Source organism: Canis aureus, chromosome 23 (assembly GCF_053574225.1).
Source record: "Canis aureus isolate CA01 chromosome 23, VMU_Caureus_v.1.0, whole genome shotgun sequence".
Lineage (NCBI taxonomy): Eukaryota > Metazoa > Chordata > Mammalia > Carnivora > Canidae > Canis > Canis aureus.
In genome coordinates, this window is record NC_135633.1 from 27,593,569 (window position 1) to 27,612,136 (window position 18,568).

Consider the following 18,568-nt stretch of genomic DNA (forward strand, 5'->3'; position numbering starts at 1 on the left):
CTAGCTGGCCATAGAATTAAATTGACATGAGACAGATTAACAGGAGAAAACCAAATTTAGTACACATGTGTATAGGGAATCCACATAAAAACAAAACTCCAAAGACAATGAGGCAACATGAAGCTTATATGAGCTAAGGAGAGGGATAGAGTCAGAAAACACAAAGGGGGAGAAAAACCATTAGCAAGAAGGTGAAAGGAGATGTTTGGAAAGACAGGGTTGCCTGATTATGCAGATAAGTTCCTTAGGTAGAAGAGAGTCTCTCTTAATAGCTCTCTTCCTGTTACAGGTTCTCTTTTTTAATGTAAACTTAGTTGCAGGAAGGCAGAGAGCTTTTCCTGTATCTGCTGGGGTTTGATTACTTTTAACTCAAATAATCTTTTTGCCAAAGTGGCCCATCTTGGGACAGCCTGCCCGGGGCCCCTACAATAACAATCAAACTTCTTCCTTGGATATTGGCATTATCATGACAGAACATCTGTGAGGAGATATGAGTTGCTGAGAGTGCAAAGAGTGATCTACCTTGACTATGAACCCATAAGACATTTGTCAATGCAGCTGCTGCTCTACAGATGGGAGCCTACAGGGAAGACAATAATTTTAAAGCAGTCAAGGCACTGGAAAGAGCACCAGACAAAAAGTCAGACAAACTTGGGCACTAATCCCAGCTTTATGAACTTCGTGACAAGTTAGGAATTTTTTGGAGATTTAGTTTACTCACATGTGAAATATGGAAATAATAAAACAACTGCCCTGCTTGACTCACATTTGGTCCTGTTGGGAAGATGAAATAAATTGAGAGACATGAAAATGTGTAGAAAATTGTAAAGCAGATATAAAGCACTATATTTACTGTGATAAAAGTAGTGAGCCTCACTTATTCCCCTACCTGAAAATAGGCAAAGGCCAAGTGATCCAAGGCATCCTCTAGACTTGCCTCATCCTCTGTCTTCCAGTCTCCATAAGATCCTCGGAAGAGACTAACAGCCTCCTCCAGCCATGGGATAGCATGGTAGTAATCCCCCATGTCATAGGCCACCTGTAGGTAACATAAGTACCATCATTCAACCTGAATCCACAGGTAGAAGAAAGGAAATGACAAAGAGTGGGAAGACTTTTGGAATACAAGAAGGCAAGTTTTCATCTCAAATCCATTTAAATTCAATTTATCAAGCATCTGTTATATTCAATGCATTGTTCTAGATGTAGAGAAGACATCTGAAGAATGTCTTAATCTGAGGAATTCATAATCTGAGATATATGAACTCAATTAACTGTAATACTAGGTAGAATGCATAAATACTCAAAGGAAATATGCAAAATATGTCATGGAGGCAGAGAAAGGAGAGACTTGGGAATCTTGCAAGGCTTCATGGAAGTAGCATCTGAGATAGGTCTTCCCTGAAGAAAGAAGAGGATTTCAATGAGCAGAGGTTGAGAGGAAGAACATTTTAAGGTGAGGGAATGGCAGAAACAGAAGCCAAAAGCCAGTTTGTGTTCAAGCTGGACACTGTGGTTATAGCCTAAGGTGAAGAGAAGCAGGAAATGAACTTCAAAAGGTACCATAGGCTAAGCTAATAAGAGATGTGAGTGTCATGTTTTTAAGATACTGCTGGAAGCAATGTGAGAAATGGACTGAATTCATTCATTTATTTATTCAATATTTTCTGAGTATTTACAATGAATCTGGTGATCCCTGATCTTAAAGACCTTACAGTCATATGAGAAGCACAAGAGTAAATCAATAATTGCAATACAGTGTATTAGATCCATGTGGGGAATGTTCTAAGAGCACAGTGACTTTTTTCTGTATTAAATGTTGGAAGGAAAAAAAAAATGTTGGAAGGTGGGAATATGGCAACATGTACTAGACCTAGCTCCTGTCTCTTAATAGCTTTACAGTTATCTAGCATACCAGCACTGCAGGTGGAATTTCCTGGAAGTTGATGTTGGAGACAGCATGGAATTACAGTCAGAGAGTTGGAAGCACTCTTACAAAACATTCTAATTCTGCTATAACTTTCAGACCAGCAGAAAAACAGGGCAGAACCTGGAGGTACTGAAACTCTGCAGTCGAAACAGTAAATCAGCTGCTGTTCCAGGGCTGCCATTAATCTGCCATATTATTTCTCTGATCTGCAGGTTTCCTGTTTGTAAAAAGGTTGAGTTGAAGAATAACAATCAAAATGACTGAACTTTTTCTGCTAAGTTAACAATTTGTTTAACTAAGTTTTCCTAAGGCCCAAAAATATGCTAGATTGAGGTTACTGGAATCTTTCCAACCAAAAAGATTTAGAACTTTTGAATAAAATGTAACAAATATTTTATGATATACTTTAAAGAAAGGATGGAAAATACTCAGGTACTAGAAACAAAAAAAGGACCTAAAAACCTGAGCAATAAGCTTAAGAGCAGATGCTGAAGCTGCTTAGGATGGGGGCAGGTATTAGTCTTAGTAATCTTGGTACTCAGCAAACTTTGGTTATAATGGCCACATGAAGACAGAATATGAGCCCTCTTTAGGCCTCCCAAAACCTAGGAATTGGAACAAAGACACACTCATAAAACTGAAATCCATGAAAAACTATACCTTAAAAGAGAGGGTAGACCAGAAAAAATCTACCCACTGTTACAAAGAGTCAAAAAAGTTGGTTTGGGATCCCTGGGTGTCTCAGCGGTTTGGTGCCTGCCTTTGGCCCAGGGCGCGATCCTGGAGTCCCAGGATCGAGTCTCGCGTCAGGCTCCTGGCATGGAGCCTGCTTCTCCCTCCTCCTGTGTCTCTGCCTCTCTCTCTCTCTCTATGTCTATCATAAGTAAATAAATAAATATTAAAAAAAAAAGTTGGTTTGTTTCTGTCTGGATATTGTCTAGGAGAAACAAAATCTCTCCTTAGAATATTCACAATCTTGAGCCACTCACTTCATGTGAGTTTAGGGTTTGAATTTGCATTTTTCATAGAGCTAAGGAAATTCCAAGCCAAAAAATAAATATAATGATGAATCTAAGGTTAGTGTAAATCAAAACTACAGTAAGATATCACCTCTTGCCTGTTAGAGTGACTATTACCAAAGGACAAGAAATAGAGCTGGCAAGGATATAGAAAAATAGTGCTGTGTACTGTTGGTGGGAATGTAAATTGGTACAGCCCATGTGGAAAATAATATGGAGGTTCCTTAAAAAAATAAAAATAGAACTGCCATGTGATCTACTAATTCTACTTCTCGTATTTATCTGAATAAAATGAAAACACTAATTTGAAAAGACATATGCACCCCTATGTTCACTGCCAGCATTATTTACAATAGCCAAGATACAGAAATAACCTAAGTGTCTATTGATGGATGAATGGATAAAGAAAATGTCACACACACACACACACACACACACACACACACACACACCATGGAATATTATTCAGCCATAAAAAAGGACGAAAGTTTGCCATTTGTAACAATATGGATGGACTTTGAGGGTATTATGCTAAGTGAAATAAATTAGAGAAAGACAAATACCATGTGATCTCACTTATATGTGGAATCTAAAACATAAAACAAATAATAACAACGAAAACCTGAGCCTAAAGATATAGAGAATAGATGGGTTGCCAGAGGTGGGAAGTAGGGAGTGAGTGAAATGGGTGAAGAGGGTCAAAAGGAACAAACTTCCAGTTATAAAATAAATAAGCCATGCAGATGTAATATACTCAAAAAAAAAAAAAAAAAAAAGGATCTAAGGCCAGTGATATTACCAGAGTACTTAGAAGAAGAAAACCCAGAACCTTTGAGGTAATATTCCTACAACTCCAGTCACAGAGATTCTTTTAGAGGGGAAAAAAGTCCTGCTAAATAAGCTCACAAACATAATAAACCATATCAGGAAATAATCATTCATGAGCAACTGTCAACAGATATGACAGTAGGGTAGTACAATTAAACAACTAAGAATTTCAGAAACTATAAAGACTGATCTGATTTAACATAATCCATGGAGGAGGAACTGGAGACATGTAGATGAAATAAATTTGGCCACATGTTAATAATTATTGAAGCTTCTTCTTTGGCCCAGCAACACCCCTCCTAGGTATTTATTTATTCAACAGAAATAAAAACAACTGTCCACAGAAAGACTTACACAAGAATGTTAATAGCAGCCTTATTCATAGTAGCCCTCGCTGGAAGCAATCCAAGTATCCATCATTAGGAGACTGGATAAACAGTATGTGGTATATTCATACAATGGAATACTACTAAGCAATAAAAAGAAATGAACTACTAATAAATGCAACAAGGTAGGTAAATTTCACAGATGCAGTGTGCAGAAAGAAGCTGGACCCAGGATAGTATGTATATATTGTATGGCTCAGGATAGTTATCAGGCAACCTAGCAAGGGTAGAGTAGAGGGGAGGGGTCAAAGTGGTGAGAAGAAAGAGGAAGGGGGCTTTATTGAGCTATATGTAAATTTATTTTTTAATATTAACTTTGATGCCTTCTGTTTTATGTCAAATTCCTCTTTAAAAATCTGAAACAAACATTGTAAAATTTTAACACACATTTCATCTATAATTGATTGTTACATTATTTTATGTAGTTTTATGTTTGAAATGTTTTATCTTTTAAAATAAGTAAATAAATACAGAAATAAAGATTGCCAGTGAGGGTTTCAGGAGGGGACTTACTGAATTTTCAACATATGGTTTGAGTTTCAGAAAAGCCTTGTGAATGAAGCATATATTGGTACCATACACAGAACTATTTAACTGGCTTAAATTCAAATTAGCCATGAACATGATGATTGAGCTCTGATTCCATTCAGGATCTTAGAGAAGGAAAAATGGTACATAGAGGGGCTCAGGGCAATCCACTTTGCACTAATTTGGAAGACTGATCCCCAAAACTTGAAATCAGGGCACATGATGCCCACTCACAGATCTGCTAATGAATACTGTAGGGGGCTGAGAAAATTCACTCTCCCGCAATACATCTTCAAAATTAAAAAGGATTTACTACCTTACTTCTTAAGGCAAAAGCTAACAAAGAGTATATTGTAAAATGACCTCAAATGTGCTTATAAGTTATGATCAAAGATCAGTTAAATATCTCATATGGAAGGTTCCTGAAGTCTATTTCCTCAAGTAATGTTAAAGTGAATGGCCTCAGCTTTTTGACACTAACTTAATCTAGTATTTCTTAAATGCTTAGGAAATACTGCAAGAGATTCCAGAAAGTCTCAGAGGCTGAGATTTCTGTGACCTTACCTCACATTTCCACCTTTTATCCCTTTCCCCACCTTTGAACTCTGATTCTCTTTTGCACCAAGCTGCTCATCTGCTGGCAGGGTGCTATGGGTAGGAATGACCCCAGGACCATTTTTCCCAGCTCAGTCCCAGTTCATGTCTGTTGTCTAGGTGTAACTAGTAATACTTCCTTCACTCTCAGGTGAAGTATCCTGCATAGGTGATCACCTTAGTTATTATGGAAAGAGCATGGGATTCAGAGTTAAAAGACCCAAGTTCAAAATGTATTTCTACAACTTAAAATTGTGTAACCTTGGGCAAATTATTTACTGTGTCTGAACTGCAGCTTCTTCATCTGAAAATGGGGAATGATACCAAATTTCCAAGATTGCTGGAAGTACTGAAAGCATGTAAAAGCAATCAGGATAGAGTTATTTCATCCACGAGAAACTAGAGCTGAGCCCCCTGCATACCCACCCCCCCCCCCCCGCCCCAATACTGTTACCTTGCCAACTTGGAAGCAGTCGTCTGCTGTGAGGGAGAAGAGCCGCCTGGGACTGTACAGGTCAGTGACGGCTGAGCCAGCAACTCTCTGAAAGACGCCCCGGGCGAGGCCCTTCACGTTGAGCATGTACACATCCTGCAGCCGCATTAGGGCCCTTGCTGCTCCCTCAAGGTCCTCAAAGGCTGGCAGGTCCTGCTCCACCTTCTCATAACCATCCTTCAGAGCTGTAAGGGCAGTAAAAACACCAATCCACTGTTCAAAAACACAGGTGGTGAGCATTTAATTTATGCAAGGCATGATCACCTATTCCAATATTTCATGAGCAAAGATAATATTTTATGTGTTTTTATTCCCCATGGCTAGCACAGCTCCGGGAGCAGAGTGGATGCTACATACAATCTTCTGAATGAGGAACATAAGCTCTAGAGTACAAACTAAAGCACACATATGTTGTTCCATCCTGTCTGTTTCTGGAATCTTGCCCTTTGTGAGGACAATTCTTCTTCCTCTTAATTTCCCCAAAGTCAACAAATTTCTTCAAGTACAAAATAGAATAAATTAGGAAACCAACTTTGCTACAGATCACAGTACAGTTTAATAGAAATTACTAGAAAAATATGTAAATGGATGATATAAGCTGTACATCTTCACAGGTTGTAGTAAAGATCAAATGAGATAATGGATTGGAAAGCACTTTTTCTTTTTTTAAGATTTTATTTTTAAGTAATCTCTACACTTAACGTGGGGCTGGAACTCAAAACCCGAGATCAGGGATCCCTGGGTGGCGCAGCGGTTTGGCGCCTGCCTTTGGCCTAGGGCGCGATCCTGGAGACCCAGGATCGATTCCCACGTCGGGCTCCCGGTGCATGGAGCCTGCTTCTCCCTCTGCCTGTGTCTCTGCCTCTCTTTCTCTCTCTGTGACTATCATAAATAAATAAAAATTAAAAAAAAAAAAAAAACCCGAGATCAAAAGGTGCACACTCCACCATCTGAACCAGCCAGGCACCTCAAAAGTGCCTTCTATGTACAGTCTCATAGAAATATTAACAAGGGGGCCTAGTTCTTCATAATAGCTAAAGCTAAGAAGATGGAGTAATACCTACCCACTTCATTACCCTTCATCACATTCCACCAGAATCTCTCTCCTTTCCAGAGTCAGGAGATAGAATCTTCTCTTACCCTCCAGCCCTCCTCCTCATTACCTCGGATGTTCTCACTGGCCTCCAGACTATGTACCACATTCCTCCAGTCAGACTGTAGGCGTTTGATGAGAGTAAATGCAAGCAGAGGGTTAGATACAGGGGTTGCCGAATCCTCATGCAAAGAAAGCACCTTGTCATAGAATCTGGAAGAGAGGAGTAGAATGATCTCGATTACTGATATAGCCACTGCCCCTAGCAAAGGCTGGCACGGTATATGTACATTTAGAGTAGTTAAAAATGAAACATAAACCCCTTGAGACTCACATAATATTCTAACCATTAGGCACAAAGAACATGAAAATTACCAAGACAACAGAAGTAGGTCCATTCATTCGTTCATTCAATGAATCAGTCTCTACTGGTCAATTACTGTAAATCAGGTACCACACTAGATGCTAGAGATACAAAGGCAAGACAAGGTGGAGCTCTCAAGGAGTTCACAAATCAAAAAATCTTTCTTTCTCTTCATCACTCTATAATCAATACTTTGAATCTGATAGAAGCTCAAAAATGTAATAATTGCAATAAATGTGATACCTGCCAGGAAAGAAATGAGGTTATATGTGAGCTTATAAGTGAGCTATGTAATGTTACAGTCGTTTGTAGGCAGGGCCCCTAACCCAGATGGGAATTAGAAGGTATAATGGAAGACTTTCCGGAGGAAATGGCACTTGTTCTGAGTTCTAAAGGATTAAACAAAGCCACTACTTACTGAGCCTTTACTGCCTACTAGGCATTCTGCTAAGTGCTTTATATATTTTTTGTCTCAATTAATCCCTTCAACAACCCTCAGAGTAGATTTTATCACTCCCAGTTTGAAGGGAGAGAAAACTGAAACGAGGCCACACTGTCAGTGAGTAACAAAACCAGATTTGAATCTAAATCTTCTGACTCAAACTTGTTCTCGGACAGCCCAGGTGGCTCAGCTGTTTAGTGCTGCCTTCAGTCCAGGGCATGATCCTGGAGACCCTGGATAGAGTCCCATGTCGGGCTCCGTGCATGGAGCCTGCTTTTCCCTCTCCCTGTGTCTCTGCCTCTCTCTCTCTGTCTTTCATGAATAAATAAATAAAATAAAATTAAAAAAAAAAGAAACTGGGATCCCTGGGTGGCTCAGCAGTGTGGCGCCTGCCTTTGGCCCAGGGCAGGATTCTGGAGTCCCAGGATCAAGTCCTGCTTTGGGCTCCCAGCATGGAGCCTGCTTCTCCCTCTGCCTGTGTCTCTGCCCCCTCCCCTCTCTCTCTCTCTGTGTCTATCATAAATAAATAAATAAATTTTAAAAAAATAAAAAGAAAAGAAAAAAAAAAAGAAACTTGTTCTCAGCTGATTTTGCCATATTGTTTCTCCATGGAGCTAAACAAAAAAAGGACAAAGAAATTTTTTTTTTTACTTGCATATAGTTGACTCAGTGTTACATTAGTTTCAGGTGTACATCACACTGGTTCAAAAATATGGAACACTTCACGAATTCACATGTCATCTCTGTACAGGGGCCATGCTCATCTTCTTTGTATCATAGGAAGAATATTTTTTGAGCCAACAGGGACCAACATGTACAAAAGCACAGTGGCTTGACAAATATTTGTTCATCCAACAACTCAGTCTATACTGGTTACTTGCTAGATGTCAGACTCCATGCTACATGCTGGGGATGAGAAGGCAAGACAAGTTCCAATGCTAGAAAATTTCATGAACAAGGGATGCCTGGGTGGCTCAGTGGTTGAGTGTCTGCCTTTGGCTCAGGGCGTGATTCCAGAGTAGCAGGATGGAGTCCCACATTGGGCTTCCTGCATGGAGCCTGCTTCTCTCTCTGCCTATGTCTCTGCCTCTCTCTCTCTGTGTCTCTCATGAACAGATAAATAAAATCTTTAAAAAAAAAAAGAAAGAAAATTCATGAACAAGAAGATAGCTGTTTTTCTCATTGCTCTAAATTCAACACACATTTCTATGAAAGAGTAACTAAAATATACTCTTCTAGGAGCTAGGAACAGAATTTCAAATAAGACCGTAAACTTGGTCTCAAGGACTCATAGACTAATGGGTAAGAGACAAATAATTACAAAACAGATGCAACACCAGATTTAAGAACAAGGCTTAGGGGGCAGTAAGGAGAGTAGGTAATTAATTTGGCCAGAGCAGATCAGAGATGATTTCACAGAGGAGATAATAAAACCAAAGCTTGCTGAGTGAATGCAAATAATGAAGAAGAGAGGAAAGCCAGGCGGAGACAGTTCAACGTATGCGAAGGGACAGAGAGAAATGGTGGGGAAATTCTACACCGTTCGGTACTGCTGGAGCAATATCTAGAGGCTGATAGGTAGATCAGACTGGAGAAGTGAGGAGTACCTCATAGGTCCTGCTGAGAAATTTGTGATTTTTTTAAGATTTTATTTATTTATTTAGGAGAGACACACAGAGAGAGGCAGAGACATAAGCAGAGGGAGAAGCAGGCTCCCTGTGGGGCACCTGATGTGGAACTCAATCCCGGGACCCCAGGATCACCATCTGAGCCAAAGGCAGATGCTCAATCACTGAGCCACCCAGGTGCCTCAGAAATTTGGGTTTTACTCTGAGTGCAATTAGGAGCCACCAAAAGCTTTTAAGTAAGAGTTGGATATGTTATGTTTACATATATGAATCTATGAGAGGGTAGAGTTGAGAAGTAGGGATGACTGGACGCAGAAAGAACAGTTAGAAGGCCAATTCAAAACTGTAAGCAAGAGTAAGGAGAGTCTGAATCATACTAAAGACAGTGGGGTCAGAGAACAGGATAGATTCAAGGGAGATATTTAGGAAGCAGTCCACATACAAACTGGTGGTTGTAATAGGAGATGTAGACAGGAGGTTGTCCAGCATGCTTCCAGCCTCTCTGGCTTGCTGATTTGTGTCAAAAATCTCCAGAAATGGAGGGACCAAAAGTTATCCCCTTTCTAGTTAATTTCTCTCCTCTTCAGATGTCCTACAACAGTGTTCACATAAGCAAAAGATGCTGTTTCCTTTCCTGGGATACTATGGCTATTCCATTTCTAATGCACCATCGGGATTAATATTACGAATTATTGATTATAATAAGGCAGACCAAAAAGAGTTCTAGTCATGCCCTCTAAAAATGTTTCCCTTGTTTTAAAGTTACTGATTTCAAGAACAATATATTAACAACATGGAAGTAAAAGAAAAAAGTGCATGCAAAGTGAAAAGGATATGGATTTATAGGAATGTGCACAAGAGAGGTGAGAACATGAGTCCTCTGGCCAGATTGGAAGACTTCAGGGAGCAGAAAGAGATGAAAGTGAAGAACAGAGGGAGTGGCAGGGTGGGGGGATTCAATCTCTTGAAGTTGAGTCTGACCTGAGGGTTTCTCAAGGGTGGAACCCGCCACTGTGACATGGAGACTGAAATAGAAGATGACTGTCTCCAGGTGCCTCCAAGGAGCCAAGAGTTCAATTCAAGCATAAACGAAGGAACAAGAATCTGGGCCTGTGCCCCAGGGAGGAAATGAGAACTCTGTCAAGTCCCAGGATGTCTCTGATCCCTGAAACAAGGCACTTTGAGAGCGGCTACTCCAGAGCTTTAAAAACTAAACCAGCCACCAGGGTGTGGGATTTTTTTACTACCCATTATTTCCTGCTTCAGCTCCATATGGAACTACTTAGTGAAAGATATTCCACTGCTAGACGAAAACACTTACAAGCAGAGACTTGGGCTTGAATCCAGCCTGAAGAGTAAGTATCCAAGGACAACTGAGGCTGAGTGGGCAGTAATTTTATAGACAGTTGGATTGGTAAGAGATCCGGCTTCCAACTATCCCTCAGTTTCCTCCTCTATAACATGATAGAACTAGTCTTGTCTAGAAGGTCTCAAAGGTGAATCCTTTCACCACAACATCCTATTCTTTCTTTCCATCATCTTTTCCATAACTGAATAAATAGATTCTTCATTTGGTGTTTGAGCACTAATGTTTAACAGGCATCAGAGGAAAGAAGCAAGGCAGAGAGGTGAAAATTTTCCCCACGTCCTCCAGCATATCAAAAGCACTAGTTCCTTGTTCTCTTCACATCCCACTCTGTGTATTATGGGGTCAGTTTATTTAGGGTAGGGGTTTGATCTCTACTGCAGCACATAACTCAATTTAGTATCCAGACACGTCATTTTTCTGTAACACAAAGAAAAAACCTATCAACAGATATCTGAGACTGGTTTGGAATCCAAACATTGGCCCCATTCCCAGCCTCTGAGCAAATAGCTGGTTTTCAGAGACCGAGTAACTGGATGTTGAATTCAAACCCCCGGCTTTCCTAAATGGCTTTTTGCTTTAACAAATGTTGCTGAGAGTGGAAAATCAGATCCTTTGCTTCAAGAATCTGCACATAAAATTTGCAACCCAATCCTGCATTAAACATAGCCTGGATAGGTTATCCAACAGTAATACATAGGCTATTTTAATTCAATATGTTTCTCCTTAGGAATTCAGAAATGGCTTTGTCTCAGTTCTTCTGAGACATTCTGAATGCTTAATTCATAACACAAAAATTATTGCAACTATTACTCTTTCAATCTTGCTAGTTTTTTTAAACTGTAACAACAAAAAAAGCTAGGGGTTAACTATATATGTATATATACTATAACTAGTAAAATTTTTATTCATTAACTTGGGGTAAGGAATAGTTTCAACATTGAAAAATATTTTCTTTTTTAAAAAAATCTTAAAATATTTTATTTCTTTTTTTAAAAAGACTCTATTTATTTGTTTGAGAGAGAGAGAGAGCATAGGGGGCCAAGCAGAAGGAAACGGAGAACCCGCTGAACAGGGAGCCAGCCATGGCTCAATCCTAGGACCCCAGGATCATGACCTGAGCCACCCAGGCACCTCCAAAATATTTTACGTCTAAATTTATAAATTTATAAATTTAAAGAAGAATAACAACTGAGGCCCTTAGAAACAACATCTTAAGTTACATTAGATCACCAGACTGAGACTATAGGAAAATGATCAGGAACTGACAAAATACTTGTTTTAAAAAGCGAATATTTCACTAGGTTTTAGATCCTGACTAAAGAACAGACTCTAAAATATCAAACTAAACTTTCCGAAATTAAATGTTCATAAATCATAGGAGAAAAGAATCTAGAATTTTTCTGAATCTTTTTTGTTTCTGGGCTTTCTCTGCTTAGAACCAAAGGCGGGGTCTAGTTTTTCACCAGGCACTCTCAAACAAAAATCATACAGCTAGAGCTAACTTTGTTGAGCACCTATTACATTCCAAGTAAAATGATAAATGCCTTTATATGGTACTTATTCCCTCCAAGTCTTTGGGGTAGGTGCTATCATTATCATCATTTTACAAATTAGGAAGCTATGCTTAAAGAGGTAAAGGAACTTGCCCAAGCTCAGAGCCAAGGATTCAAACAGAGGTCTGTTAAATTCCTGCATCCAGACCCTTATATGTACTCCAGCTGTTCATAAAACCTCAGTAGTAATGGGGGGTTTGGTCTGGGTCCTGGCAAATCAGATAAAGTAAGCAGTAAGGACATCATGGCATAATAGAAGAAACAACCAAAAGAACTACGTCCTAGTCCTGGATTTGCTACCTACTAGATTTATAATCTCAGATAAGGTACTAAACTTTAGTTTTCTCATATTTTAGATGAATTCTCATTTTTTTAAGAGTCATACAACCTATTTCAAAGCATTGTGTGTAAGAAGCAAATGAGATAGGGTCCTGTGACAAAGCTTTGAGGACAATGGTGATGAGACAGTAAAGGAGACCAGCATTGGAGCCCCTCACTCCCTCCACCAGTCACTTTGATCCACACTGCAAACTTTCTGTTCTGAATCTGTTCCGTGAGAGGCCCAGCATCATGATCTTGACCCCTCATCTCTATCTGAGCCACCCAAATAAAGAGATTAGTGGTATGAGAATGAGCACATGGGTAGCAGGGAACATGCTGGAATCTCAAATTAAAGAGAAGAGTTTTTTATTCCCACCAATAAACCTAGACTCCAATGCATGGACTAAGAACAGAATTAAACATTTTGCTTGACGCCTGGGTGGCTCAGTTGGTTAAGTGCCTGCCTTTGGCTCAGGTGATGATCCTTGGGTCCTGGGATCCAGCCCCACATCAGGCTTCCTGCTCAGCAGAGTCTGCTTCTCCCTCCCCGTGCTCTTGTGCTCTTACGCATGTTCTCTTTCTCCCTCTTAAATAAATAAACAGAATATTTTTTAAAAATTTAAAAAATAAAACATTTTGCTTTATAGAGTAGGCCCATAAAACACTGGACAACTATGCAACTCTAAAGAGTGACAAGAATTTTTGAAATTTTTATCTTTTGATTGAAATTATTGAAATTATTATCTTTTACTGTTATAATACACATATATTTTACTGTTATAATACACATATATTTTGTGTATGTGCATGTGTGTATATTCACACTATTTCAAACTAATAGTAAATTTATTTATTTGTTTATTTATTTATTATTATTTTTTAAGATTTTATTTATTCATGACAGACACAAAGAGGCAGAGACACAGGCAGAGGGAGAAAGCAGGCTCCCTGCAAGGAGCCTGATGTGGGACTCCATTGCAGGACCCTGGCATCACGACCTGAGCCAAAGGCAGATGCTCAACCACTGAGCCACCCAGGCGTCCCCTAATAGTAAATTTAAAATGAATATAACTGTTTCTATGCAAGCTACATACTTAAGAGGATATACCAAATTACATCATCATTCAGTCACCACTGATTAACAAACAAGGTCTTTCACACTGTGTGTGTTTGATTCTCTCCAACAGGGGCTCTCTCACACAGTCATGGTGTCCCACACGCCTTCTTCCCATTCTTCGCATTCCCCCCCAGAATTAGTATTACTATCACATACGCTCGCCCAGTTTTATCAGCAGTACATTGTGAGACAGCTCTCTGTTTTGTCAGCTCAGCAGAGGGTCAGATGATGTAAGAGTTATATTAATGTATTCAGATAGCAATGTGGTTACACCACTGTTTGTAGGCTTCTTCATGTCTGGAGCAGAGAACACACAACACAATGCATCACATAATACAATCATTCATTTTTCATAGTTTGGCACTGACAGTCAATACAGGATTGCAGTGCCCCAATGTGCCAAGTCTATAGTATTTTATGCCACGGTGTGTAGCACTAGAGTTTGCTGATTGTATAGCAAAGAGAATTAGCTGAGCATCTGCTTGTGTGTGCCACACTTAGAATCCCCCAGTATCAAGTATGGTTTTTGAGGTGCCTGGCTGGTTCAGATGGTGGAGTGTGCACCTTTTGATCTCGGGTTTTTTTTTTTTTTTTAATTTTTATTTATTTATGAGAGACACAAAGAGAGAAAGAGAGAGAGGTAGAGACACAGGCAGAGGGACAAGCAGGCTCCATGCAGGGAGCCTAACATGGGACTCGATCCGGGGGTCTCCAGGATCGGGCCCTGGGCTGAAGGCGGCGCTAAACCGCTGAGCCACCCGGGCTGCCCAATATACATATATTAAATCGCAGTTTTCTTGTATTTAGAATTGAGAGAGCTCTTATGTGTGGGAAGAGAAGGGAGAGTTGCAAGCAAAGGAGACAATGGACATCTCTGATTAATAATCATGATGCTACAGACTCCAAGCTCCCTGAGGGAAGGATTGGGTCTTGCTCACCATTTTATCCCCACTGCCTGGAAGAGCGGTTGGCTCATAACAGGCACTCAAACAGGCGTGTTGAAAGAGTTAATGAACACGAAGCCTTATTCATAAAGTGAGCAGTACCATCAGCATCCAGGGTGATGCAAAGATGTCCATAGCTTCGTGCCCATCCAGACCCAAAGGCATGTACATCTCACCCATGGTCACAGAACGTCACCTCATGCTAACCACCGGTTCTCGGTCACACACAGGGCTACAGGCACACAGTATTTTCTCCCTCTACTTTTGCAGTCTGCTGTGTCCCTGTGACACAGAGCCGGAGGCCCACACAGCTTGCCGCCGCGCCTTGCGAGGTCCTCCTGGTCCTGAGTCACTCCCGCCACACTTCCGCAGCGCATCAGGTAGGCCGTGTGAGGATGGACCTGGGATGCGACTGTGGGTGCACGACGGAGTGGAAGGCTCCACGCTGTGCGACACAGCGTCTCGGGGTCCCCCGCAGGGTGACCCGGGGGCTGACGGTCACACCGGGCCACGGAGTCTCAGCCTCCCGGTCCGGAGAGGCTCTTACCCAGGCTCCAACCGGGTCCGGGGTCCCACGCTGGGTGACTGAGACTGAGCCACTCGCCCCGAGAGCACGCGCCTCGGTCTCGCCCTCTGACTCGGTCTCCCCGCCGCAGGCGCCTCGGCGGCTCCCGCGCGCGTCCTCACCTGGTCAGGTCCCGCAGCCGCGCCTCTTCCCCGCGCAGGTAGCGCCGCAGCAGCGTCAGCAGCCGGCGCTCGGGCCCCAGGGCGCGCGCCACGCTGGTCAGCGCCGAGAAGGTGTCCCCCCGCGCCGCGGCCCCTGCCGGGTCCCCCGCCCGGAGCGCCAGCACCGCCAGCAGCGCCGCCAGCCCCGCCGCGGGGCCCATCGCCGGCTCCCGCGCGCGGCCTCCTCGGACGGTCCGCTCGGCTCCCGGCGCGCGCCGCTCCCGCCCGGCCCGCCCCTCCCCTCCCCTCCCCTCCCCTCCCCTCCCCTCCCTCCACGGCCCGCCCCGCCCCGCCCTCGCCCCGCCCCTCCGCCCCGCCCCTCCACGGCCCGCCCCGCCCCGCCCTCGCCCCGCCCCTCCCACCCCCTCCCCCCACCCCGCCCGCCCCCCGCCCCCCGTTCCCGGGCTCCGACGCCTCGGCCCGCTCTCCCGCACCCGCTCTCCTGCCCCCTCGCCCCCCCGTCCGCAATGTCCGCCCGCCCGCCGGCCACCACGTCGCAGCCCTGGCAGGTGTTTGCCGCGGTGCCGGGTCACACTCGGGGGAAACAGAGGCGAGGACTGGGGTGGGGGGTGGGGTGGGAGGATGAACTGGTCTGTGAACAACGCGACGCCATCCCCCAGATAGTCACCCCTCTGGATCGGGTGGAAATGCAACAACACTACTGGATTCTGATCGGGAAATCCAGGAGAGTGAATGATGTGATTGGTGATGACGATGTGGGTGCAGAGCTGTGGAGGAGCAGAGGGAAGGAAACACCTCCCAGAAGACTTGACATCTGAACCATCATGAAAGACGGGCAGAGTCGGACCTCAGGTAAAGAGGGTGAAGGCGATTAGGGTCACTGCCTGACAAATCGAGGACCTGCCAAACCTAAAACTGGGGTCCTGGATCATTGCCCTATACCATGTACCTATGGCCACTTTAAGCAAAAAAGTTACTATTATCCTATTAGGCTACTTATCCTTTTCCCCACCTTCCCAGGCAACTTCCATTCCTTCATTCAACAAATATTTACCACCTCTGTCACTGTGCTGAAGACACGGAGAAATAGCACACCCAACCTGGACTCACAAGGGAAAACAGATGTAAACCAGGAACCACAATAAAGTGCTATCAGGATAAGAAGAATCAAAAGAAATTGTCTGGAAGATGATAGGCAAGGGAGGGATGGGCTTTCCTGGCAGAAGGTACCTATGTGTACCCAGGTTTGGAGATGAAAAAATAGTTTTGAGTTCCAGAAATGATGGAACTGTGGTTGGAACTGTCAGATTTATTGTCATTGCATGACATACTCAGAAACTTAGCCTATTCTCTATGAAAATCCAATGGAAGTTTAAGGTAGCAATAACAGTAATAACAGCAACTGTAAAAATAATAGTTAATACTTACTGAACACTTCCTGTGTGCTAGGCATTGTCCAAGCATTTTACATGTGTTAGCTCATTTTATTCTCGTATTAACTCTATAGCATAGGTAGTATTATCAGTCCCATTTTACAAATAAGAAGATTGGGGCATAGAAAGGATAAATAAAACACTCAATGTTAATTATCCATTGATTACATTCAGAGGTGTGCTGGTAAACTGGCTCTCCAGGAAAAGAAAAATCCTGATTTGTGACATTTACTAATTTCTATGGTGTAAACTCTCCCACAATGGCCAGTATTAGGGTACTTAGATGATGTCACTGAACACAATAAAGAGCTAACAATTAGCTTGCATGAGCTGATCGAAGCCAGCTCCAGGGCAGTACTATTCATGGAAGACACAGAGATGCACCACCCAGAGCCCCCTTGGAGGAAGGACTTGCAGGGCTCCAGGCAGTGTAGTCAGAAGAGTCTCCAACAGTTAGCTCCTTAGGGTCTGTCCTGCAGCAGAGAGCACTTACCTGAGGCCATTTAAAAACTTCCCTGGGCAGTTTGCATGACTGATCGTGGTGAGGGAATAAAGACGAAATTTAACTTAAAACATGTGTCATTGGCTTTGGCAAAGTCTTAAAGACCCTCACAAAGAGGGTTAGCAAAATCTGGAAGGGCTGCCAGGAGACTGTTGATGAAGTCTTGATAGACAGGAGGGAAAACATTGCTGTAGGCTGGAGAAAAGGGTACCTGAATACTGTTCCATCCTGGAAGAACAGTTAATGACCCCTGTCCTGCAGGGAATGTAAAAATAGACGACATTCTATTGTGAATAATTACATTGTGAATCTGGCTAAAGGAGTCTCCAGGCAGAATGATCAAGTGCCAACTGGCTTCTGGCAGAATATGACAAAACACAAAAAACACTCAAGGAATGGCTCAGTTTCTGAGCTGAATTTAGAGGAAATCCAGAGGGTCTGGTACAGCCTTTCCAAGGATCTAAAGTTTCTCAAAGAAATGATGCAGCACAGAGAACAAGCCCAGGGTGCTATAAGTAAAGCATGACCACAAGGTAAAGCTTTCAGAAGTGTGGTTTTAAAGATTCTCTGTTAGGGGGATCCCTGGGTGGTGCAGCGGTTTGGCGCCTGCCTTTGGCCCAGGGCGTGATCCTGGAGACCCGGGATCGAATCCCACGTCGGGATTCCGGTGCATGGAGCCTGCTTCTCCCTCTGCCTGTGTCTCTGCCTCTCTCTCTCTCTCCCTGTGTGCCTAGCATAAATAAAAAAAAAAAAAAAAAAGATTCTTTGTTAGACTTTAGAAAGATTTTTAGGGCATTGCTTAGTAGAACATCAAAGAATCTTGAGGCATTTCTTTTAGATTCTCTCTGGTAAACAAGGCAGCCTGAAAGAGTCTTAAGAGTGTCCACCATAAGGTAGACTATTTCAATTAAGCAAAAATGCTTCTAAGAACCTTAATACTGTTATACCACAGCATCCTGACTCTAAACCCAAGTTATAGAAGGGCCCAGAAAGAAATATAGATGTGGCATTTGTCTTAAGGAGTGAATTCCATTAAGATTTATAGAAGATCATCAAAAGTTTTAAGATGAGGGGCACATGGCCGGCTCAGTCAGTGGAACGTGTAAGTGGATCTCAGGGTTGTGAGTTCAAGCACCATGTTGGGTGTAGAGATCACATACACACACTTAAAAAGTTTTAAGATAATTTTATCAGAAGAAGTACTGGCAGTTTTGGCTAAAGACAAAGAAAATACGAAAAAGAAAGGAAGGGAATAAAGAAGAGAAAGAAAGAAAGAAGAAAGAAAGAAAGAAAGAAAGAAAGAAAGAAAGAAAGAAAGAAGGAAGGAAGGAAGGAAG

General features: G+C 42.4%; 1 protein-coding gene, 1 long non-coding RNA gene and 1 other non-coding gene across 11 annotated transcripts in view; 1 reads left to right on the forward strand and 2 right to left on the reverse strand.

The window, feature by feature from the left end:
• P4HA3 (prolyl 4-hydroxylase subunit alpha 3) overlaps positions 1-15,527 on the reverse strand; it is a 41,051-nt gene extending 25,524 nt beyond the window's left edge. For 3 of the 5 annotated variants that reach the window (XM_077866973.1, XM_077866974.1, XM_077866972.1), the window contains exons 1-4: positions 15,297-15,527; positions 6,942-7,084; positions 5,740-5,963; positions 890-1,039 (exon numbers count right to left, since the gene is read on the reverse strand). In XM_077866973.1, the coding sequence (XP_077723099.1) occupies positions 890-1,039; positions 5,740-5,963; positions 6,942-7,084; positions 15,297-15,496 (717 nt within the window). In that variant the 5' untranslated portion in view covers positions 15,497-15,527. Of the gene's footprint in view, positions 1-889; positions 1,040-5,739; positions 5,964-6,941; positions 7,085-13,664; positions 13,688-15,296 lie in introns of those variants that run through there. The other 2 variants (XM_077866976.1, XM_077866975.1) reach the window with 2 other exon arrangements.
• Positions 8,384-8,486, reverse strand: LOC144295618 (U6 spliceosomal RNA). Its single transcript, XR_013362700.1, has one exon. It is a non-coding gene; the product is annotated as a U6 spliceosomal RNA (small nuclear RNA).
• A 202-nt stretch (positions 15,528-15,729) lies between the features above and the next one.
• The window catches only part of LOC144294887 (uncharacterized), a 58,822-nt gene continuing 55,983 nt past the window's right edge, over positions 15,730-18,568 (forward strand). For 2 of the 5 annotated variants that reach the window (XR_013362255.1, XR_013362256.1), the window contains exon 1: positions 15,867-16,148. This is a non-coding gene — a long non-coding RNA (uncharacterized LOC144294887). Of the gene's footprint in view, positions 15,845-15,866; positions 16,149-18,568 lie in introns of those variants that run through there. The other 3 variants (XR_013362258.1, XR_013362254.1, XR_013362257.1) reach the window with 2 other exon arrangements.